Source organism: Archocentrus centrarchus, chromosome 24 (assembly GCF_007364275.1).
Source record: "Archocentrus centrarchus isolate MPI-CPG fArcCen1 chromosome 24, fArcCen1, whole genome shotgun sequence".
In the NCBI taxonomy this organism is placed as follows: Eukaryota; Metazoa; Chordata; class Actinopteri; order Cichliformes; family Cichlidae; genus Archocentrus; species Archocentrus centrarchus.
This window is the reverse complement of record NC_044369.1, coordinates 19,143,832-19,167,900: the sequence shown is the minus strand read 5'-3', so window position 1 is coordinate 19,167,900 and position 24,069 is coordinate 19,143,832. Positions and strand designations below refer to the sequence as shown.

Sequence of the window (24,069 nt, the reverse complement as noted above, 5' to 3'; positions counted from 1 at the left end):
TTAACAGATTTGGTACCAACGAAAAGGGAGGGGGTTGTGTCCTGTTGAAATTCATTCCTTTGGTTGTCAGCTCTAATGCCCATCAGTAAAGTAGCCTGTTTTAGTAGGAGTCTAATTAATTATGTCCATATCTGTTTAATAAGGGTTGTATTTATCTATTTTTGTTTGGTACTTATTTTAATATTAGTCCAAGAATGTTGCAAAACATAACCTACAAATCCACTTTTATATTGAAAGGCACAACCGGAAACCCTTTTGTTTTTTAGCTTGTTCTTGACAGTAATTATAAAAAGGGGAACATAACCTGGGAGCTCCGAGCGGGCTTCAGAGAAAGTCAACCCCGCTGCGGGGACAGGCTCCGGGCGGGATGCTCGTGTCCGGTCGGCTGGTCCTCGTCCCGTCGCCTCTCACCTGCATCCATCCGCGCCCATGAAGCCCCCGCTGATGAAGCACTTAGCTGCCAGAGTGAGGTGGAAAGTGGCCGGAGACGGAGAGCATGTACTGGCGTGTCGGGTTCGCCTGGACGCGGTCGTGTGTGGTTGATCTGGGTCCGAATCAGAGCCTCTCCTCCGGTCTGCTGGGCTCCGATGAGCAGCTCTCGTTTTACGGGTACATCATCGCGTACCCACTGCAGGACTGCGGCGGGATAATGTCAGCTTTGGGCTCGGATTCGTGGTGGCGGAAAACACTGTATTTGACTGGAGGGGCTCTGCTCGCTGCTGCTGCTTATCTGCTGCACGAACTGCTGGCCATCAGGTACCAACAACTACAATAACACAGGGGCAGTCAGAGGAGGCAGAGCTCAGGATCCCTGCAGGCAGGCCTCCTGGGCCAGAGCACAATCCATGTGGATTTAATCTGCTTATATTTTCACTCCAAAGCTGTATTTTCACTGAGGTCTGATTGGGCTGGGTGAGAGTGGAGACGGAGGAGAAGGAGTCGTGAGTGGGGGGGGGGGGGGGGGGGGGGGGGGGGTTGTGATGTAACGGAACCTCCACCCTTGCAGCTCCCTCCTCACAAAAACAAATACATTAGGGGAGATTTCCGTCTTCACTGGCTTATTTTTGTGGATTAATGACATGAGTGGACGGCAGCAAAAGCTCGGTCATTGAAAAACCGTGATACCGTGATAATGTTTTTTATTCCCTGTGTTATGTAGTCGGCGTTGTGTTACGAGGGCCTTCAAACGGCTCTGCTTTCAGATGAAAGGCCATTACATGCAGTAGGTCGCTTTCATTTGTCTCTTGTTAAAAGGGTGAGGGGAGGTGATGGAGGTTAATACACGCACTGGAGTTGTGTTCAGTCTAAAGACTGCAGTTATGTGTGGAAGTCTTTTATAACCTCTAAACACCCAAATCCCCGATGCTTGATCACTGAAGGTTGCAGGCGGACATGTGGCAGCTTTAAAGTAGAAAGAATCACTATGAATTGATTATTATTGTCAGAGACGAAGCTTTGACTGAACGACCTTATTCCTTAAATTGTCGGGTTAACTGCAGTCCAGGCCCAGGGCTGTATTATGTATCACAGTTTAAATAGCATTTTGTGTTACTGCAAATGCAACCGGACGATGCGTTTTTAAGACGAGGAAATAGAAGCTGCTTGTTCACTGAAATGTGTATTTAGATGGACTTTATTCGCTAAAGGTTGTCCAGCTTTTCTGCCACGTTTTATTCCTTCTTCTGCGGTTGTTTTTGACCATGAAATGTTAGTTATCTCCTTGTCTCCCTGTGGGCTAGACCTCACGCTACACCTTCCTATCAATAGCATTGCGTCCTGCAGGTTATTCAGCTGGAAATACAGCCTCTGTTGGAGTCAGCGGGTATTTCAGAACCGCACTGAAAATAGACAGCTCCTCCGCTCTCAGCCTCCTGTTTGTTTTACGTTTCAGCACTTTACACTGTGGACAGCTCCTTGTCCTAATTCTGCGTCCTGGCCGCGTGAATGCGTTCCTTTTCTCAGGCTTCGCTTGTGGTAGCTTCTGCATTATCCACTGAAGAATCTCCCACAAGGGGGTGATTCGTTATTTTGATGATGCAGTTTTCTTGGGCAGCATATTCGGCCATGGGCTGACAGTCCTCAGGGTCAGGAAGACTTGTTCAATCACGCGATCACACACACACACAAAATCCATTGACCAAGGCTTTTATTCAAACCATAATATCACAATTAAATGCTTAAAGAGCAACTATGATGCTTAGCTCCATATTTTGTTTTGTTCTTGGACTCTGCTACGGTGGCAACAAAGTCCTTCTTTATCTTATCTTTATCTGGGCTTTGGGTCTGGCACGCATTTCTTCTACTGTATGAAACTTATAGCTCTTCTCCCTTTAAGGCCACCCTCCCTTTAAGCCAGTTTTCTTCTGATTGGCTCCCCCTTGCTGAAACTGACTATTTTAATGCTATCCACTCTCACTATCAGAGGGGCTAATAACATCCAATAGCAGAATAAACTACTGTCTGAAATGGAGTGTTGAGAGCAGTCTGAAACCTCAGCTTTTGGCTTACAGTGATTACTTGCACATATGGTGTTATTATTTGACGTTTTGGTCATGTTTATGTTTATATTACAGAAGATAGAGAAAAGCATTGTAATTCCACTTTAAAACTGAGCCTTTTCTATCCCTAATGTAACCTTAGCTATAAAAGTAAGTGGTAACCCCTTCAGAAAGCTGGAGCATGTCAAAAGGTTATTGCTTTTTCAGAATATCCCCTGTATGCATTAAGTGATGCTCATAAAGGTAGCTGTGGATTATCTACACATTAATTTCCTGAAGACCTGCACTAATCACAATCAGAAACAATAGTTTCTGCTTGCCTGACCCTCATCCTAACCTAAATTTAACGCTGGACTAATGTTAAACCAAGTCTTCATACTCAAATATAAAGATCTGTGTCATGGGAACTTCCTTTTTTGTTCCCAAAAAGGAGATCAGGCCAGTTGCTTCCATGTTTCTAGCTGTAATATGAAGTGGACTACTAACAGCCAGATATAATCCAATCCAAGTGAATCACAGGGACGTAATCGGGGTTTAGACATTTTTCTTAATGCATGCATAAAAGATGTAGCACCAGTAGAAAAAGTGAAGAAGTGAAGAAGAAAACAATTAAAACTAAAAATTCTGAAAACTGCAAAGGACTTTATTCTGTATAGCTTCTTTTGCAGGAGCAGCTGTGTATATAGAAATATAGAAGATGAGTGCTGTGTGTATAAAACAGTGAAATGAAACAAAATAAAGCATCATTCTTTCGGTTGAAGTTAAAATAGGAAAAGGGAAAAGTTACTTCCTCAGTGGCTCTCTCCCTGCTCTGCCTCTGATTCACTCTGCTTGCCTAAACCAGCCAGGCATCATTCCTCATGGCTCAACACAACCCTCTGAACACAACCCAGTCATAGGTACTATAGGGCAGACCATCACTTCATAGAATTTATGTAGTCTTTTCAAAATAAAAGCCATCTAGAGTGTCACACATTGATTTGTGCCAATTTTTACTGCTTCATTTTGAATAAATAAATGGCTGAGGTCCACATTGTCTTCATAGCTGGTTAGGACCGTAATGAATATGTATATACATGAAGAATAATTACTTTATGTCCTCTTGAATTACTTTGTGGTACTTTAGTTACAGTTTTAAATGTGTAATCATTTAGTTATATGGTACTTTATAACAAAAATATGATACAATATATTTCCTTAATAAATGTGCAGTTAACTAAATTATTAACACCATCTGACATGAATTTATCAGTGGCTTTGACAGCACCCTGGGGTCCGGGATCTGGGCCAGGAAGCTACTTTGCCTATTTGGTCATCCAGCTTTTCTGCTTGGTGGTCATCCTCAACCTCACATCCTACCCTATATTTGAAACCTTGAAATTTAGTGTTTAGTTGTTTGTTTGTGTTTTAGAGTGTGCGTGACACACAGCTCTTTCCCTCTTTGCCTCATACAGAAAGGAGGAAGAGCTGGACTCTAAAGATGCCATCATACTCCACCAGTTCTCCAGGCCCAAAACTGGCGCCCCATCCTTGTCCCCTTTCTGCCTTAAGCTGGAGACCTACCTCCGTATGGTTGACCTGCCCTACCAGGTATAACTGTGTTTATGTGGCTGTAATCGAAAAAACCAAAAACAAAACAGGCACAGCCTTTATCTTAAAACTTTTTCTACGATTTAATAATATGAATAAAAAAAAAAACTGTGCTGTAAAAATCACCCAGTTTCCTTTGCAGCATTTGCCAACCACTTTTTAAAACTTTTCTTAACATCCTCCCACCACCATTCCTGAATCTTCTTCCCCTCTTCTAGAACTACTTTGATGGGAAGCTTTCGCCACAGGGAAAGATGCCGTGGATTGAGTACAACCAGGAGCAAGTGTGTGGTACCGAATTCATCATTGATTTCCTGGAGCAGAAGCTAGGCGTGAGCCTCAATAAGAGCCTGACAATGCAGGAGAAGGCCTTATCTCGTGCCATTACCAAAATGGTGGAGGAACACTTCTACTGGTGAGGAGCCACTGAAATTCAAGCTGATTTTTTTTTTTGTTGTTTTACAGGAATGCAGCTGTAACCTGACAGCATTTAAATAAAGAAAATGGTGCAGACAGCACAGTAAAAAGCATTAGATGTCATCTGTTATATATATATGCATCTCCCAGGACTATAGCTTACTGTCAGTGGGTGGACAACCTGGAGGAGACCCAGAAGATGCTGTCGGTGAGCGGTCCACTGAGCGACCTACTCAAGTGGATCCTGAGTCACCTGACAGGTGGGATTGTCAAGAGGGAGATGTACGGGCATGGAATTGGACGTTTTTCTACCGAGGAGGTTTACGCTTTGATGGAGAAGGACATGCGCACCCTGGCCACACTGCTAGGTGAGGGTTTTATTATCGCACATAGTTTGTCTCAGCATATGGACAACTGAATCTGTCTAACTAAGCATTAAGGTTGGAAGTATATTTTTCCAGAAGAAAAATGGGCTATGACTATGAATCCAACAAATCACCCAGATGTGGCCTCATTATAGTCTTCAGTGGGGAACCACTTTTTTTGTTTTGTGAATCTACAAATCACTTTGTATTGTTAAGTTTTATCTCAGTATATGTAACCATTTTATTCTCACAGTTTACTTTAGGGGCTGTTGTGTGTCTGTGTGCTGAGACCTATACACAGAGACATCATGTTTGTAGCAGCAGTGGGTGAAAAAAATAAACTAGAAGGATGGTTCAACACTGACCTCCTGTGGTAAAAATGATCATTGCAATCACTGTTATACCTGACAGTTTATGACAGAAGCTTTAATACAGACACATCAGAGAGTGGCAGTTGTTTGGCCATCACAAGAAGTCCTTCAGATCAAGGTTTTTTCAGTAAAGGCACCAGTTAATCTGTTACCACTGTGTGTTTATGCTATTTGCATAAAGCAGAAAGGGAAATTAGTGGCTACACTGTTTGACTTTTCCTTTTTTTTTTTTTTTTTTATCTGCTGTCTAAGGTGATAAGAAGTACATTATGGGGTCTAAACTTTCAACAGTAGATGCCGCAGTGTTCGGTCACCTGGCCCCTGCCATGTGGATGTTACCAGGATCACGGCCGGAGCAGCTAATCAAAGGTGAGTTCTCCAGAAAGGCAGTCTACTATATCAGTGTGCCTGATTTCAAAGAAGCATATTTTTCTCTTGAACCATGTAGTATATCAAAATGCAGATGGTTTTCAAGCAAGGAATTCAGACTGATATATTTACTGTGTATACAACCCCAATTCTAAAAAAGTTGGGACGCTGTAAAGCCATTCACAATAGAACATGGAAAACATATCAAATGTTTAAAATGAGAAAATGTACCATTTTAAGGAAAAAATAAGGTAAATTTGAATTTGATGGCAGCAACATGTTTCATGTTACCACTGTGTAGCACCCTCTCTTCTTTTAACAACACTCCATAAACATCTGGCAACTGAGGAGAGCAGCTAGGAATGTTGTTCCATTCTAGCTGCTCAACAGTCCTGGGCTTTTGTTGTCATATTTTTAGTTTCATGATGTGCCAAATTTTTTTCAGTTGGTGAAAGAAGTGGACTGCAGACAGGCCGGTTCAGCACCCGGACTCTTCTAATGTGAAGCCGTGCTGCTGTAATAGATGCAGTATGTGGTTTAGTATTGTGTTATAGATGGCAAGATAGTCTTTGCATTTTTACACCGAGCAACATTATTATGAAGTTGTTTCACAATTTATACATGAAGTTTTTTGCAGATTGGTGAATCTCTGCCAATGGCAAACTCTTCCTTTCTAAGATGCTCTCTCATGATACTGAGTTATTGCCAGTTAATCTAATTAGTTGTAAAATGTTCCTCCAGCTGTTTTTTTGGCGTTCCATTTACTTTTCCAGCCTTTTCTTGCCCACATCCCAACTGTTGCTGCCATCAAATTCAAACATGAACTGATATAATACATATAAAAAAAAAAAAAGGTCTTCTACATTCTTCTGTGAACAAAATATATTCACATTTTACACAGCATCCCAACTTTTTTGGAATTAAGGTTGTAACTGTAAATATTGATTGTTTACTCCTATATTAAGAATTAACATTTTTTTTTTCTGAATCTATATGTAAATTAGAACCTTCGCATGTCTTCTTGCAGGAACTGGATCAAGTGTCCTTGAGGGCAAATTAAAATGAACTGATGGAAAATGTTCAATTGGTCACCATCAAAATGAACATTAAATTAATTAGATTATAAACCAAGTTGATATTTTTAATCTACAAATGTCCTGGTTCATGATGAGGATGACTGTTAAACACCAGCTCTAACTGAACCAGGACATTTATTGGTCAATTCGAGGCTCAAACACCTGTTGTGAATTTTGCCGTTAAGCTCCTCGTTGGAGAACAGCAACTTGTGCAAAAAGTTCTGAAACATTTAACAGTTGGACCTGTGCATTCAAAAGATTAGAGAAGGTCACATTAAGTTCACCTGTAAAGGTTTGAATGCATTTTAGGCTCGTCCTGAAATTTCACCCAAAAGCCAACTATCCCTAACTTTTTGTGAGTAGTGTATAATTTTTTTCTTTATTTTTAAAACTTAAAGTCACTTGAAAATAATATTTCAGCTAAGACTAGATGGTTTTTTCCATCAGGCATCAGTTTAACCCTGGTATAGAGGAGACAGTGGCAGCAGGCATTATCAGACACAGCATTAAAATGAGGAGCTGGGGTAGAGGTGGGCTGCAAAGCAGCTTGCAGCAGCAACTGTAGGGATGCTAAAGCAATGACACAGAAACGCTCAGAAAGGTGTTTCTTGAGCCATCAGCTGGCATTGTTATTTGCTGATGTATCTGGGCTTTATTTAATCGCCTATTTGGCCTATGCTCAGTTGTATCAGTGGCGTTTCAGTGAGATATCTTCAGAGTGCTGTACCTACTGAGGTGTTTGTTCCACCCAGGTGAGCTGATCAACCTCGCCATGTACTGTGAGCGCATCCGTCGGCGATTCTGGCCTGAGTGGTTCGTAGACCTGGAGGACTTCCGCTACAACGACACCACAGAGAGCAGCGATTCGCCCTCGAAACTCCCTGATCTCGGCCTCTACTCCCGCACGGACACTTTCCAGGACGATACGCGCTCACACACTTTACACACTCACACGCCACAAGACCCACCATCGTCTCATAGTGACCCCACGGGCCACTCGTTGTATGACTCTGACATGGACACGGAGTGCTCTGAGATAGACCAGCCCAAGTGTTGATGAAACACACACACACACTTATAATACATGCTACATATAGGCACACCACAGGAGGGAGCTGCATCCCACCTATGTTCTACCTCTTAGAACAGAAAACAAGCGGGGAGTGTTTTTGGTGTTGCCTGTGTCGGTGGGGACGTTGAGGATGTAGAAGGGTAAACTGTAGTGGAGGAAAGATTGCAGTACAAGGAAAAAAGAGGTACAACAGAGACGAGACTGGAGAACAAGTGAAGAGAGAAAAACTGAAGAAAAAAGAAAATGCAGGTTTAAACGTAAAAATTAAAATCATTCAAATCAGGAGTAAATGACGCAGTTGCTGAGAAACTCCTCCACATCAACTGCAGCCACAACCTTCTACCTGTCGTCTATCTCGTGCCCACCGTTGTCCCTCATAGCAGCTCGTGCCACCCAGCACTGCGTGTGTGTGTGTGCGTGTGTGTGTGTGTGTGTGTGTGTGTTGACCAACTGAACCTTTAATGCCTTGTAGGGACCTGTACAGAAAGAAAATGTTTTGGTGTAAATAGATCAATGAATCTGACTTGATTCTCAGATTTAATAGATAAAAAATTATTATATATATATATATATATATAGAGAGAGAGAGAGAGAGTATAAATAATATAGAAAGCCTGGAAATATAGCATTATGTTGTCTGTCATTTGGTGTAACTATTGTAGGTGTTTGGCCTGTGAATTCCCACTCTGCTGATCTAGGATCAGCAAGAGGAAAAGATAATGGATGGTAAACTGCCATCTTCCATGAATCTTTGTCTTATTGAGACAATTATATTGCCAAAAAAATCCCTACATCAGAATCTTAATGTATGCTGCTGTAAGCAGGAGATTTTGAGAGTTGAGAGCACGTCAAACAATCATGTAGAAATAGAGTGACAGATACACAGTCTGAGTCAAAGTGCATGGCTGATTCAGGCTCATAAAAATCTCCCTTAACACCCACACTGATAATCTTTATCTGCATTTCTTAGTGAGCCTGGTACAGTGGAATGATGTAGTTTGTTTGTCGGTGCCTCCGGCCAAATCAGCCATGCAAGCATGTAGCCGATGGATCTCGTTTTCTTTCAGCATTTAGGTTTTTGTGACAGACATCTCATAATTCAAAATGATGAACTGCTTAGAAAATGTTACATAAAGCAATAAGAGAGCAGACACAGGTCCACTTTGTTCATTTTGAACTTTATGCCGGGCTTTGATGAATTAGGGTTGTGTTGGTAAGGTGCAGGTTCTATATGTGTTTGTCGTTCATCAAACACACGTACTGACAACTTTCTGTGTGTTAAACCTGCTTTTATAGCATGTGTGGAACCGAGGGCGAAAATACCATTAATGCTTCTGTGCACATTAACTTCGTTTTATTTATTTATTTATTGATGTTGCAGTTTAAAACAGGAGATTATGTTATAGGATAAAAAGTCATCTTCATACACCCAATCACACCAGGAGGTGATACAGTGCAATGTATTTTACAAGTATTTAGCTCTAGAAGTTTGGTGGTAGTACATGCAATCATGGTAAAAAGAAAGTACACCCTCTTTGATCTTTTCCAGGTTGTAAAATAATTTATGTGCAACCTCAGGTGAACAGCAACATGTCACAATTACACCATGTCATTATTTATTTAACAGAAATTCTCTCACATTGTTGTGGAGGAATCTTTAAAACGCTGCGTCAGTTCTTTGAGGTTTGCTGGCATTCGTTTATGCACAGCTCTCTTAAGGTCCCACCACAGCATTTCAGTCAGGTTGAGGTCTGGACTTTGACTGGGCCATTGCAGCACCTTGATTCTTTTCTTTTTCAGCCATGTTGTAGATTTGCTGCTGTGCTTGGGATATTTGTCCTGTTGCGTGACGCCAGTTGAGCCCAGCTTTAGCTGTCAGGCGGATGACCTCACATCTGACTCAAAAATACATTGCTATTCTATACAGAGGAGTTCATGGGTTACTCGGTGACTGCCAGGTGCTGCAAGATGAAAGACGAGCCTAAATCATCACCCCTCCACCACCGTGCTTTACTGTTGGTATGATGCGTTTGTGCTGATGTGCAGTGTTTGTTTTTCCCAAAACGTGGTGCTGTGCATTATAGCCAAATATCTGCACTTTGGTCTCATCTACCCATAGAAAACTGTTCCACAAGTCTTGTGGTTTGACCAGATGCAACTTTGCAGAGCTAAGCCGTGCTGTTATGTTCATATCATGTTTTAGAAAGAACAGGTTTTCTCCTAGAAACCCTTCCAAACAAGCTGTACTTTTTCAGTCTTTTTCAAATTGTACTGTTAACATTTAACATGCTGACAGAGGCCTGTAGAGTCTGAGATGTAGCTCTTTTCTTTTTTTCTCTGAGCGCTGCACGGTCTGACATTGGTGTGAATTTGTTAGGACATCCACTCCTGGGAAGATTGGCAGCTATTATCAGTGTTTCCAACTTGAGAATAATCTTTCTCACTGTACAATGATGGACTTCAAATTGTTTGCAAATGGCATTCTAACCATTCCCAGGCTGACGGGCAGCAACAGCTGCTTCTTTAACATCATTGCTGATGTCTTTCCTTCTTAGCATTGTGTTAATGCACACCTGAACGCTCCAGACCAGCAAACTGCTAAAACTTCTGCTTTTATAGAGGCGCTCACACTCGCTGATGACGATGAATGATTAATGAGGTGCATTTGATTAGCAGCACCTGGCTGCTACGTACCTTCTTAATTCCTATGGAAGCAGTAAGAGTGTACATGCGCACTGCTTCTTAGTTTTTGTTAAATAAATAATGACATAATATAATATGTCGCGTTATTGTTCATCTCAAGTTGTATTTACCTTATTTTAAAATCTGGTAAGGACCAGATTTTTTTTTTTTTAATGTCCTGATATCTAAAACTGTAAAACTGAAAGTGGGTGTACTTCATTTTCACATAGCTGAGTTAGCTGGCTGAACTCTCCAATCACAGTTCCTCCCAGACATTTATTCTCCCCACTGTACATTGTATCAAGAAATTACATAGTTACTGAAACTAAATGTTCTCTTGGGGAACTTCAGGGAAACTAAAGATCTCACAGCCATCAAACTTTGGACCTGTTCAGTAATTACAGATGGAAAAACAAATTTAAACCCTGATGTGAGGCTTTTATTGAGATGTGTCATCATAGGCATATAGTGGATGTCAGCCAGTAAGTTACACTGAACTGTAACACAGAAATGCCAAAAATATTTTTGGTCTAATTTTAAAAACTGCATCTCCAGTTAGTCATTTGTCCACCAGAGTGCACTGGAAGCTGTTTTTCAAATATACTCACAACTCCTGCTGCTCTCAGTTCTAATCGCCACATTTATTGGATGACATTAAAAATGTCTCTTGTGCTACAAATATGTTGTTTTGTACATTTGACTTTTTCAAATACTGATGCCCGCCTCCAAAATGTGCAAGTGTGGCTCTGTTTGTGAAGATGCTGCATGTATGTGTAACTTTTTTTTTTTTTTTTAAATGTAGCATTAACTTAAAGGTAATTTGAAATAAGAAGCAACAATCTTACATCATGAAAAGAACTGATGGCAAAAGAATCAAAAGGATGTTTTTTTTTTTTATCCTTAAGATATTATTATGATGATTCTGATGTCATTTTAAAACCATGATTCTGAATATGATGATACCTCGATGATATAAATGATGCCTCTCTGTGGCATTCCAGGTTCTTTGCTCAATTGTTGGTCAGAAATCAGAGTTTAATCTAAGCCTTTAGGAGGGACACGGCAGACACTGAAGCCTTTGCAGGTGTGTGTGTGTGTGTGTGTGTGTGTGTGTGTGTGTGTGTGTGTGTGTGTGTGTGTGTCAGTAGAGTAACAGAAACTAAACAGCTAATGAACTGAAAAGTTTTGTTTGGTGTCTTAAACCCCTCACCTGCATGCTGTTGCCTTCTAACATCAATAGTCAGATTCAGCCTTATAGGAACTGAAGCTAAACTGTTTACTTTATACCAGTGCCAGCATATGACTTGATTTTGTATGTTACATTTATTTATTATATATTTGTTTTATGATATCATTTATTCCGATGGCTGATCTGCTTGAATTTAGGAAACAATTCCACTTTAAACCATTTTGCACTTTAGTTCTGTTTACATGTGTTTTGTTCTATGGCTGAGAATTACTGGCAGACTCATTTATGGATTTATGCATTCGTGCAATACTTTAGATTCTCTTCAGACTTCTGCGCGCATATGATGCTACAAATATCCATGCAAGTCATTGCAGTAATTGCATGTCTAACCAAGACCTGGAAAATGTTCGAATTTACACCTGTGGTTTGCTGTGTGTCTATCATTTGCTGCCTTTATAAAAAAAAAAAAAAAAATCACTGTGCAGTGGTTTATGTTCAGCTAAAGCTGAGATACCAAACTGACACTCGGATCTTCTGTCAGCGGGGCGAGGTGAGTCATCCTGCTGATCGGCTGATCATCAGCGTCTCCTCTCTCTCTTTCTTGTGACTTCACCTATTGCAGTACAAATTGCAAAAGTCCTCCTGACACGTGTTTGTTGCCATCTCTGTCTGTCTCAGTGTTCTTCGGCATCTCAAGGTCAGAAGTCGGGGTTCGAGCCCCGCCCCGCGTGTCGCTTTTCCCATTCTACCCCAATTCCTGCTTGTAGACTTGCAGAAGACACGTTGCATTGTCTCTCTTGATGTTGTGTGTGCAGAAACACTTGTGGTATCTCATTGGACTGTAAATAAGTGAGCCAGAAAAAAGGCAAACTATATATAAATATATAAATATATGAACATGACCGAAAAGAAAATTCTCTGCAATGTTTAAAGAAGAGATTCTTATGAATGTATCATAATTAGAGATAAAATTCTGTATGACAATGGATTACTTGTAATATTTCATTAAATATAACTGTGATATTTTCCTCTGGTTTTGTTTCTGTCATTGTGTACACTGTTGCATGCATGAAAAATGAGAATGTTTCTGCATGAACTGTTCAGTATCAACATGTTGAACTGGGTATACTCTGGCATATCTATCTCATAATCCCTCTCCCTCTGTGCTTGCTGCCATATGACAATACTAAGCCCACCCAACAATGCTGAAGGATTAGCTCTCTGCCCTTTTCTTTGAGCTCTAAGGGAAACAGTGAGGAGAAAGCAGGGTATAGAATGAGAAAAGGGAAGTTGTGGGAGCACCAATGTAGAGATGGAGCGTGGGTTTGGGTGAGAAGCGGGCTTGAAAAGGGGAAGAGACAAACAGCGCGTGAACAGATGAATGATATTTGATAGCTTCGGCTGGTTGCATTTCTGAGACCATTGTGCAAAATCCCTGGGAGATCGCTTCCACACAAGATAGGGGAGACAATTCAGAGCTGACAATGACACCAGAGTATAAATCATCTCTGGTGAGTCAGAGATGGCATACAGTGTCAGAGGGAGCAGCTGTGTGTGTGTGTGTGTGTGTGTGTGTGTGTGTGTGTGTGTGTGTGTGTGTGTGTGTGTGTGTGTGTGTGTGTGTCTAACACGTGGCTGAATGCATATGTGTGACAATGTGTGCAGTGAGGACTAAGCGTGTGTGTGTGTGTATGTGTAAAAATATGAAAAATGCAGAGGATGCCTGTAGGAGCGTGAGGGCCGGGAGGAGGGCAGATGGTCGCTTGCTGATAGGACAGAATCCAGGCAACAGGGTCCTCCAGAGAGCTGGGTTCAAACCAGGTTTACACACACACACACACACACACACACACACACACACACACACTCACACACACAAAAGCCACAAATGTTCACGCTTATCTCTTTCTTTCTCTTTCAGGCACCTCTTTTTTGCCCTTCAGTTGCACATAATGTTTCAAGTGGTGGTAAAATGAAAGCCTCAGTATTTATGATTGAGATTATAAAATAAATACAGTTGCACACAGTTCTTCTTATTTTAAGGCTCACTGCAAACAAATTAATATTATAAAATTTTATTTTTTAAAAAACTTTAATTTGATGTATTATTGAAAATTTTTGTTTTGAGTCTGTATGAATAAACTTATCTTGTGCTATTGTAGCTTATAGGCAGAATCTGAAATACTGAGCTATCCCAGTCCCACCTTCTCAAGAAGCAAAGTTTCTTTATTTTTTTAACCAACACTCACCTAGAAATTCAACACTACTAACTGAAAACTTTACCTCCATCTTCCTTTCAATTAATACTGTTAACAAAACCTGTAAAATAAAGTAATTGTATTTTTGATCAAAATTGCAAAATAACAGGATCTAAAAATTTGAAAAAAAAATGTTTATAATAAAGAATGGTTTGGCATAATAATAATAACAATAATAATACTCAAATTTTGAATGCTTTCTTCACTTTATACTTACTTTTTACCAACACTTAAAAAAAAGGAGGTAAGTAAGTACTTTTTAAAGGATTGTTTGTTTGTTTGTTGGTATTTGTTAAGGGTTCTTGGATGAAGTGTTCTCATTCTCTTGTTCTGTGACTTTATCACAGCTAATAGCCTAATAATAATAATTTATGAAAATCGATGATTTCTAAATAAACCTCTAAAATGAAACACTGAATGAAATGTAGTCAACTGAGAAATTCCTGATTACATCCACATTCACTGTACGCCCTCCATTCAACTTGAGGCGCTTAATGCTGCCTTTAACCACTAGGTGGCGCCAGCACACTGTTTCCGATTTGGCCACCAATCAGGATGTAATAAAATATAGTGTATAGACAAGAGGTGAACAAACCCAGTACAGAGATGGATTGTTAAATACACATTTTCAGCTGGTGAGCGCTCACACAGGTCTGTGAACAACAATGAGCTTCAGTGTTTTAAATTTAAACTGAAGTCACAGCCTGTATAAATCTCTAATTGAAAAACCTGTCAATTCTTCTTATTATTATTATTATTATTTTGCACAGCGTTTCAGTGTTACATTTATTTGCAAATGTTTCTCATTTAAACTAATTTCACAGTAGTTCCTGGTACATCAAAATGGTAAATAGGACAGGTTTATGGTTATGATGGCAACCGGCCCGATTGTACATAATAACAATAGTGTTGCATCAGCTTCTATCCGTCGCCAGCAGTTAGGCCTTACTATACCTTCACTTCATACCCTTTACAGACAGGCCTGCTTTTTGCCTGTGTGCAACAAATATATATATATATATATATATATATATATATATATATATATATATATATATATATATATATATATATATATATATATATATATATATATATATATATATATATATATAATCTTTATTTGCTTTTATAGTCTGCAATTTGTTTTGTCGTGACTGCCAATCACTTTTCATATTTATCCTGATTAAAATAATTATTTGAAGCCATTTGCTGAGCATCTTCATTACATCCCTTCACACAGCAGGATCAGAACACAGCACTAAACACTTCACCGAAGCAGGTGAAGGACCATTTAAAGCAACCGAGACGAACTGATAAAATCCATCATTTTAATGCGAGTCCGCGCACAATAAAAAATACAGCTCGTTGCGACTTTTTTCTCTTTCTTTTCCTGAAGCCCAATAAACGTGCAGGACTGTAGAGTTTTAGAAAACAAATACGCTTTAATGACAAAAAGCATTTAGAAATTGTGCAATCGCTGATTTCTTTTTCCTCCTCATTTGATCACAGATTTCAGGTCAATGCTATTTTGTTTTGGTTTAACTCTTTTTTTTTTTTTTCACCTCAGAAACTCAAATTCAGCTGAAGGATTATTCAGAGTGTAATTACAAGATGATTTTTGGATTTCAGAAGTATGTGGCCTTATTTTAATTGAGGGCGAATTATTATCTAATACCTACCCATAAATAAAAACAAATGCCATGTGCGTATTGCAGAACATTACATTAAAATATTGCTATGATTTTTTTTTTTTTATGATTGGCGATGAGAGGGAGGTTATAGACCTACTTTAATGTTGTTAGGTAAGACTTATACATTCAGGTTTTTTTTGTACACTGTCTCACATTAACAGGCTGTGGTCTATTAAAAAATTCCTCTCCATTCATCTATATTCCTCAGCGTTATTTGAGTTTCTGTTTTATATATATATATATATAATTTTTCTTCATAATTTGGTAAGAGAACCTTTAGTGGGTTTTCTCCCACATACACTCCTACTATCAGATCAGGTCATCAATCACAGGATTTCAGTGGCACAAGAACACGTGTCTGTGTTTGTGCTTTGGCACAGACTGACAGAAAAGAAACTGAACAAACAAACAAACGAACGAAGCAATACAAAAACGAATGGCGATACATCCCACAGATCGTCTTCTCCGTGAATGAATGAGTCATACAGTAGTAGTAGTAGTAGTATTATAGCCACTGTGGCCAGAGCTGGTACCAGGATATATTCAGTTTTTTTTTTCTTCTTAGGAAAAGAAGGCAAAATGGGCTGGATTGTTCTGAGTGTTCCAGCCGGACAGTCTCGGTCTTTCTCGTCACAGCATTTTGGAAAAGTACAGAAATAACAAACAGCAAAAACACACTGTAAACAGGCGCACAGAAATGTCTGCACAAAAGGAAAAGCCTTGAAGTCCGCAATACTCAGTCTCCACGATATTATTATTGTTATTATTATTTAGGATGAAATCTGCTGCTAAATTCAGAATGTAAAAAAAAAAAAAAAAAAAATTATACTTTTAAATATTGTTATATTAAAGCAAGAGTGTAATTTTATTGTGGATGACTTCAGTTCGTCACAATAAATTTTGACAAATCGCTACAATTTTAAAATAATAATAATAATAATAAATCAGTTGGCTGGTATTGGCTTTAATTTTTAAACATTGTACAGCAGGTGTCTGCCATTTCAGCCCTCTCTTGCCACAAGCCGCGAAGAACCCCTGTTGCTTTTGTTATGATGGAAAGATGGCGTTTATTTACCCACACTCACTGCGACTAAATCATCATGCCCGAAGCTAGTTTTTATGTTTTTCTCCCTGCGGACACGTCTCGTCCGTGTCACGCTCTGCCTTTTTTTTTTTTAAATAACACATTTGACAATGGCACACCGGCGCCTGGGTCGGACATACAGAAAACGTCAATTTTTTTTTTCTTCTTCTTTTTTTTTCCTTCTTCTTTTTTCTTGTTAGCACACACCACCCCGATACATTTGGCAGTTCTGCGGCATGAAACCTCTCCGTACAGCTCTGCTATGAGTATTTTTAGCGCTCGCGTGTCACTGTGTGTAACCACTGTGTCTGTCCGTGGGTCCAACATCTAAACTGGCTGAGGTCCAGTTCCGAGCGGTCCAGCACAGAGAATAAAACAAATAAGGAGGCATTATACCTCCTTAAGGGGTCCGTGTTTTGCTCAGAATTGCGGACTAAGGTCACTGCACAGGAGTTTGTCCTCCGTGGCGAGGAGGGGTGTCCCCGTACATGTCCTCTCCTCCAGGTATCTGTCCCCCAGCGGGTGTCATCCTCTTCTCCTTCTGCCGCCGGTTACAAAACCAAACCCTCACCACCTCCTTCTCCAGCTGCAGACTGTCCGCTAGGGAGTTGATCTCCGCTGCTCCTGGTTTTGGACATTTGAGAAAATGGCTCTCCAGAGCCCCTTTGACGCCCACCTCAATGGAGGTTCTCTTTTTCCTTTTCCGTCCTTGTGCCGCGATTTTATCAAGGCTAGTAGGGCTCCCCGAGGTGGAGTCCGCCTCCTCCAGCCACTTGTTCAACAGCGGTTTTAGTTTACACATGTTTTTGAAGCTGAGTTGAAGCGCCTCGAACCTGCAAATGGTCGTCTGAGAAAAAACGTTTCCATACAGCGTCCCAAGAGCCAGTCCCACATCCGCCTGGGTGAAGCCAAGCTTGATTCGTCGCTGTTTGAACTGCTTGGCAAACTGCTCCAACTCGTCAGAGGTCGGTGTGTCCTCGTCAGACTGATCCTGATGGCCCCCGTGCTGGTGATGGTGTGAAAGAGATTGCTGGTGGGCCCCGGGGCCGCCTCCATGTTCACTGAGGTGCGGACTGTGGCTGTGGTGGTCCTCTTCCCGCAGGGGGTGGTGATGCATCCCACCTTGCTCTCCACCCGGCATCAGACCGAAGCCGGACTGGGAGTACACCAGGCTCTGGCCCTCAGACGTCGCCATACCGGAGATGTGCGTTGTGGCTGTGCTGGTTCGCCATGCTCTGGCGTCGTGATGCGCCTGCTGGTGCGCTAGGTGAGGGTGTCGCTGTTGCTGCTGCTGCTGTTGCTGCTGCAGACTGCTGGAGTTCTGCAGCTCCTCTCGGTCACTGTCATGCAATACGGGCTTCACGTCTTGTTCTCCGAGGGGACTAGATGGCCAGGGTGCCCCGCTGTCACCGTGAGACAGCGCCGTTATCCACTGGTGCGCGTGGCTGAGCGGATGCCCACCGCCCGGTAACGTGCTATAGTCGTTCTGGAGCAGGGTGTGCGCGTCCCTGTACGCTGCCGCCTGCTGCATGCTCCCGGACTCCGAGTGCGGCGGCGGCGCGCTGCTGGGGGTGGTGAGGACGCTGTAGTGGTTGGACGTTGCGGTCGCCATAACTATCGGAGCCAGAGTGATAGCTGGAGTTAAAAGGAGGCTGCCTTTGACAGTAACTCTTTTGCGCCACGGGGCAGCTAGGCGTCTCTCTCCAGCATCTCCCGGGCGCTGTGCCAAGGGGACGCAGAGGCGCGCACCTGTGGTCCGCCTCGCTCCGCTCTTTATTGGCCAAGAACGGTTGACAGATGTGGTTACCCCTGACAGCACCCCGCTCATTGGTCACGGGAGATTGTACAGAAACCCCAATCACTCTGCCCAACAATACTAGCAGTCCTGCAGGATGCTGGAGTACTACAAAGTGGAGGGAGAAATCAGGCAGTGTAAACACAGAATAGGCAGAAGAACCAGAGTTATAAAAAAAAAAGGGGGGGGGGGGTGAAGATTTCCCTCTTTGTTTAAAGTAGTTTTATAACCTTGATCTGGGTCACTGGGTCACAAGTATTGGTTCTGTGCGTCAAAACGCTGCGTAAAAGTTGCACAGAATACGAAACGTTTACACATTAATTATTGTAGGGTAGTGAGCCCCATTTTAATCGTTTTAGATAAAACTTTCATGGACCGAAAACTCAAAATTACCAAATTCTGAACTTGTCTAATTACACACATGTGAATTGGATATTTGGGGGTTATTTTCCGCCACGAAACAAAGCAGTGATGGTGACGAGAAACTTCCAGCTGCCTCTCTGCCCTCAGGACGCTGTCCAGGGAGAGGGGCTGCGTGCTTCCAGCTTGTGCCCCGTTACCATGGCGAACGCAGTGAATGGAACAACAACGCCCACGTCACAGCTGCAATTCGTTCCTTCTTTTCGTTCCGTTCCAAAGGGCTCATTGGGGCCGCGCGCTCGGCCGACGGGACAAATAATGGGGGGGTGGAGAGGTGGGGGGAAGCGGAGAGGGCAACTCGGGGCCAAAAAGAGGAGGCTTTAAGAATGGATCCTTCAGCCTGCTCTGCGCCCACTGCACCCTCCACCTGCTTGTTGGATAAACTTTGAGATGTGTGCAAGAACAGTGGCACGCGATGCTTGGCTTCGCAAACCTCCTACCAAAACAGCAGGCCTTGACTTTTAATATGTGGATGGGGAACAAAATATCTCTGCTTTCAACAAAATAGTGGTGGCTAACATGAGCGTCCAAGTTTTGTGTATCCACAAGCCTAAAAATACCACTACAAATATCTCCTTTATTATATTTTAACAGCACTTAACTGACTAATTTATGCAATTTTAGAACTTTGAAGATTAGGTTTTAAACATAATATGATGCATTGTTGTTTGATTAAAGGTCACCTGTGATAAATATTTTAACATATACTATAAACAGTACGTGATGTACATTTTGCTCATTTTGCACACAGTAAATATTTTTACTCAAGTAAATTCTGAATGAAAACATTTTTAATAGAAACTAAAGTATTACTAAAGTAAAACTAAAGGTTTTCAGCACTTCTTTTATAACACAGGTCATAAATGTGTTGGCACTATTGGTAAGAAAATATCACTGAGGTTAGTGAAAATTCATCAAAGCATGATTTTTTTTTTTTTTTTTTTTGCAGTATCTGCTGGTCCTATCTTTAAATTAATTCAATAATATTGAAATTAAACTATTCTTCATTCTGCTGAGTCCCCCTGAAACCCTCTTAGACCCCTGGGGGGTCCCTGGACCTACTTTGGCAACTACTGGTATTTAGGAGATGTGATTTTATTGGCTCAAAGTGGGGCACTGACTGTAAGACATCACAGCTATTAGGAGGTTAAAGGAGCCCCAAAGGACCAAAAATATCAATGTTTCACCTTCAAACAGGGATGCTGTGTAGCATCATGGGCATCAAAGAAATTTTGTGTACTTTTTTTTTTTTTTTAACAAATTTAAAGCCAGAGGAACTCCAAGGCATGCAAATAAAATGGCATTTATAAGGCTATTAAAGGCCATTTTAACCTACAATAAAAATACGTATAAGAACTGATAGGTTACCCAATAAATCCTTTGACTGATCAAGCTGTAGATGCGTAGACATAAACTGACGCGCACAGATTTATAGGGATCGAAAGAACACTGGCTTATGATTAGGGTGTAATTCGGAGAATTACCAAATGTGTCGCCAGGGGCTCTGGCAAGCCGTGTGTTGAGAGAGGCAAAACATATTACCCTAATAGACTAATATGCAAACTACTGGCTGCCCAATTACAGGACTTAATAACGCATAAACGATGCGGGTCCTGTTCTTACAAGATGAAGAGGTCGTTGTTAATTCAGTCAAAGGGCCGGCTATGCTGTCAACACAGGCAGCACTTTTGCACACACATACAGTCTTCATTTCCCTGTCTGTATTCACGAGTGAAAGTTAATGATGGAGATTCTGGGCGTTAAATTAACAGTAATTATGGCCCCAGTGCTGTAAAGATTCAATTTCTTCCCAAGTCTAATGGGCCAAAGTGTCCCTGTGCACAGTCACAACTCCTTATGAGATATTTATAATTGAATGATTATGATTGAGATGGAACAAAAACAAACACATGCACGGAAAAACCCACGAAGAAAGGCATCTGTTACTTTCTTACATTTTCTATATGTTTGCTATATTTAAAGTCTTTTTTTACCACTTTTTTTTTGGGGGGGGGGGGTGGCAGTGCAGCAGTAGAACTACATTAAAGGCCAACACTTTTCGAATACAGATGTGAAAAGCTTTTTTTTTTTTTTTTTATTGGCTCTTGTGTAAACACTACCACCCGCTCTCCCACATTGCTTTGAGAACGAACAGTTCAAGTGTGAGGTGAAGCCATTAATGTGAGTGAATGTTTGCAAGCACACCAGTACTCTGGCTGCTTTCACTTTCTCTAAACCAGTATGTGACCAACCCATGTCCCTCCCCCTGTGGGAACTCTAACACAGGGGTAACTGGGGCAAGGGGGGGGCTTCTTTTAGCTGCCGGACACAGGGAGATAATGGCCATTCCTCCACAGCTGGCCCACACAATCAAAGGAAGAGGGGGCTCGGAGGATTCCAGCTTTAACCAGGCCATTGTCTGGGCTAATTACATCTGAATGCAAGACTCCGAGAACCCCCCCCCCCCCCCCCCCCCCCCCCCCCCCCCCTTCCCCAAACCTCCCCCTGCCTTAGCGAAACCTGAACAGAATACCCCAAACAACCCTTCAGAGATGAGGGAGAGTGCACAGACACGGGGCACACACACACAGAAATATATAAACCCTGGACTAATTCATTACCCTTAAATGTAAGCATACACACACACACACACACACACACACACACACACACACACACACGGATGCACACACACTTGAGCCTCGTTCATTACCCATACACCCTCCCGTCCCCAGCAGGCTCTTATCGTAGTTTTGTTCCTCTCACTCACACACACTCAGATGTGGCACTCAGCATTAGATCAGATCTCAGCTTGCTGCTCTCAGAAGAGATGAGGAGGTCTTAGAGGACATAGGTTGAATAGAAAACACAGAGAAGAGCCATTCCCCAGCTCACCCCCAAAATCCCAATCTATACACTCCCTCGGACCCCCAACCGCTGGTGCTCGACTCCATCTGTAGCCTGAAGTATGTGGTCTGAGCTTCGTATAGTGTGGTCTGTTAAAACTACATGCTGTTTTAGTGCTTTCTGTTGTTTTTTGCAGTCAGAGAATACATCCAGCTGGGCTGATGTGGATTTCTTCCAATATGATGAGCACTGCAGTGAATGCTGGTGTTTGAGACAGAGTGAGGACAGAAGAAAAGGTGTTGGTGGGCTTGGCTGTACTAGAAAGTGCAGGTGCAAAAGCAATAAGGGGCTTTTAAAATGACAGTTGGGGTTTACTGCTTGCTTTGGAGATGCTGAATGGAAGTTGGAATTTAGGCTGAAGCTCTGAAAGGGTTTTACATGTAAGAACCAAAAGCAGCTTAAATCAGTCAATGCTCATTTTCTCCAGTAATTTAGAGTTAATATTTCAGTTTGGCATTTAAAGCAGTTGATGTGTGAGTTGAATTACAAAAGACAACAGCTGTCAGTTTGTCATTTAGAAAATTTACAGATGAAAGCGGTTAAAATGTCAGCTAGTCTGTAAACGATGACAGCAGCTGAAATCTAATCTGAAGTTAAAGTGCCGAAGATAGTTTAGGTACACCCATGAACTAAATGATGGAAATGTCAGTTGGACTATAGTTGTATAGTGAGTTAACATGTAGAGGCTGAAAGCTGTTTATTAAAATTTAATGTCAAGTTAAGGACCGTAGGCAGTTAATCTGCTGGTGCACATGTGAGCACTGAAACTGCCAGTTGAAGTGTGAAAGATGAAAGCAATTGAAACCATTACCACAGATAGTTTAAATGCACCGTAAATAGTTGTAGAGTCAGTTGATGTGTAGCAAGTGGTGACCTAGAGGGCTCAAAAATAAAGCCAATGCAGAAGTGTCAGAAATGCAGTTCCCTGAATGGCCACTTGAGGCTGGCACCAAAAGTGGGTCAGTCCCCTTAGACGTCAATAGTAAAATGTCCAAATAAACACCAGAATTACGGATTAGTGCAAAAAATTGTTTGGTATCTATATGTCATAATCCTGGGATTTTGACCTGTTTTGTTCTTTCTCTTTCTGTTTTTATGTTTTCTGTCTGACTCTTAGTTTATTGTAGATTTTGCAGTTTTGAGTTTTGTACCTATTACAGTTATTCCTGGCTGGTTTCCTTCTATATTCTCAGGCCGCCTTAATTTTAGTTGTCTGGGTTCTGTTCTTGGTTCTGTTCTGTTTTCTCCATGTCAAGTCCACATTTCTGTGTTTAGTTACTTCCTGTTTTATTTTGCTCATCTCTTGTCTCATATGCATTCTATTTAGTTTTGCTTCCCCTTGTCTTGTTAGAGTCACCTGTGTTTTGTTTTCTCCAGCTGTGTCCTCTCGCTCTAATTACCTCTTATGTCTATTTAAGCCCTCAGTTTTCTTGAGTTCTCTCTCATGTTCTCACTCATGCTGTGTGCTCCTCTGTTCAGTGTTTTCCCCCTTGTCTCAGAGTTTTTGCATTTCTGGTTCCAGTCCTGGCTTGTTTTTGTAAATTTGGAAGCAACTTCAGCATTAAAGCTGCTTTTTAGGAGTTGAAGTCCTGTCTCCCGAGTCCTGCATTTGGGTCTACACTCTGCCTGCCACACAGCAATACATGAGAGTGTAGACATAACTTGGACATTTACCTTTTATGAAAGCTTAATATTATGCTTTGTTATTAGGGACATCGCTGTTTTGAATCGCAGGTGGATGTCAACTAGATACCGCTGCTAAACTGAATCAATGAACTGGGCTTCTCAACAATAGTTGAGTTAATGTATTTTGGAGCATTTTGTTGCAATCATCTAGCAAATAATATGGCTTCCTTTGCAATAAATCATACCAAAAGCTCATACAAGAAGGCTGTACTTGCTCAGGTTTAGATTCTCCAATGCTACATAGGATATCAGGCAACAAACCTTCTCCAGCATTTCTTGTCTTTGGCGGAGGTCTTGGCTTTGTCCCAGATGATGGTCAGCACCTTTAAGTCTTGTCCAAACATTATTCTCTGGAATAGTTGGAGAACAACTATTCCAGTTGAATCTACAAAATGTCAAAGATAACACGGTCTGAAAGACATAAAATTTTTGCACCCAAAAGGTGATTCCCAAAGTTCTGTTAGCTGAAAAATTGGCATATCTGTGCACAGTGTGCAGTGTGGCCTTAAAACATTGAGGAAACTGGACAAGTGGAGGACAAAAGGAAAAAAAAAAAAACTTTCTGTAGAAAATGAACAGTTATGTCTTTTAAAAGT

General features: G+C 41.4%; 2 protein-coding genes across 2 annotated transcripts; one reads left to right on the top strand and one right to left on the bottom strand.

Annotated features, from left to right (window-relative positions):
• The first annotated feature begins 310 nt into the window (after positions 1-310).
• faxca (failed axon connections homolog, metaxin like GST domain containing a) lies at positions 311-12,602 on the top strand. Its single transcript, XM_030722400.1, has 6 exons — positions 311-756; positions 3,953-4,088; positions 4,307-4,503; positions 4,656-4,873; positions 5,494-5,610; positions 7,439-12,602. Exons 1-6 carry the CDS (start codon positions 497-499, stop codon positions 7,741-7,743), a joined length of 1,233 nt encoding a protein of 410 aa, XP_030578260.1. The 5' UTR covers positions 311-496; the 3' UTR covers positions 7,744-12,602.
• Positions 12,603-15,163: 2,561 nt separating this feature from the next.
• On the bottom strand, positions 15,164-18,493 carry pou3f2a (POU class 3 homeobox 2a). Its single transcript, XM_030721677.1, has one exon. The coding sequence runs from the start codon at positions 18,491-18,493 to the stop codon at positions 17,105-17,107; it is 1,389 nt and encodes a 462-aa protein (XP_030577537.1). The 3' UTR covers positions 15,164-17,104.
• Positions 18,494-24,069: the final 5,576 nt, after the last annotated feature.

Bases quoted from the DNA above. Each gene is read 5' to 3' on its own strand.
- faxca (XM_030722400.1), top strand. From the start codon at position 497: ATGTACTGGCGTGTCGGGTTCGCCTGGACGCGGTCGTGTGTGGTTGAT. The intron at 4,089-4,306 runs GTATAACTGTGT...CCCCTCTTCTAG, and splicing joins TGGTTGACCTGCCCTACCAG to AACTACTTTGATGGGAAGCT. The intron at 4,504-4,655 runs GTGAGGAGCCAC...TGCATCTCCCAG, and splicing joins GTGGAGGAACACTTCTACTG to GACTATAGCTTACTGTCAGT.
- pou3f2a (XM_030721677.1), bottom strand. From the start codon at position 18,493: ATGAGCGGGGTGCTGTCAGGGGTAACCACATCTGTCAACCGTTCTTGG.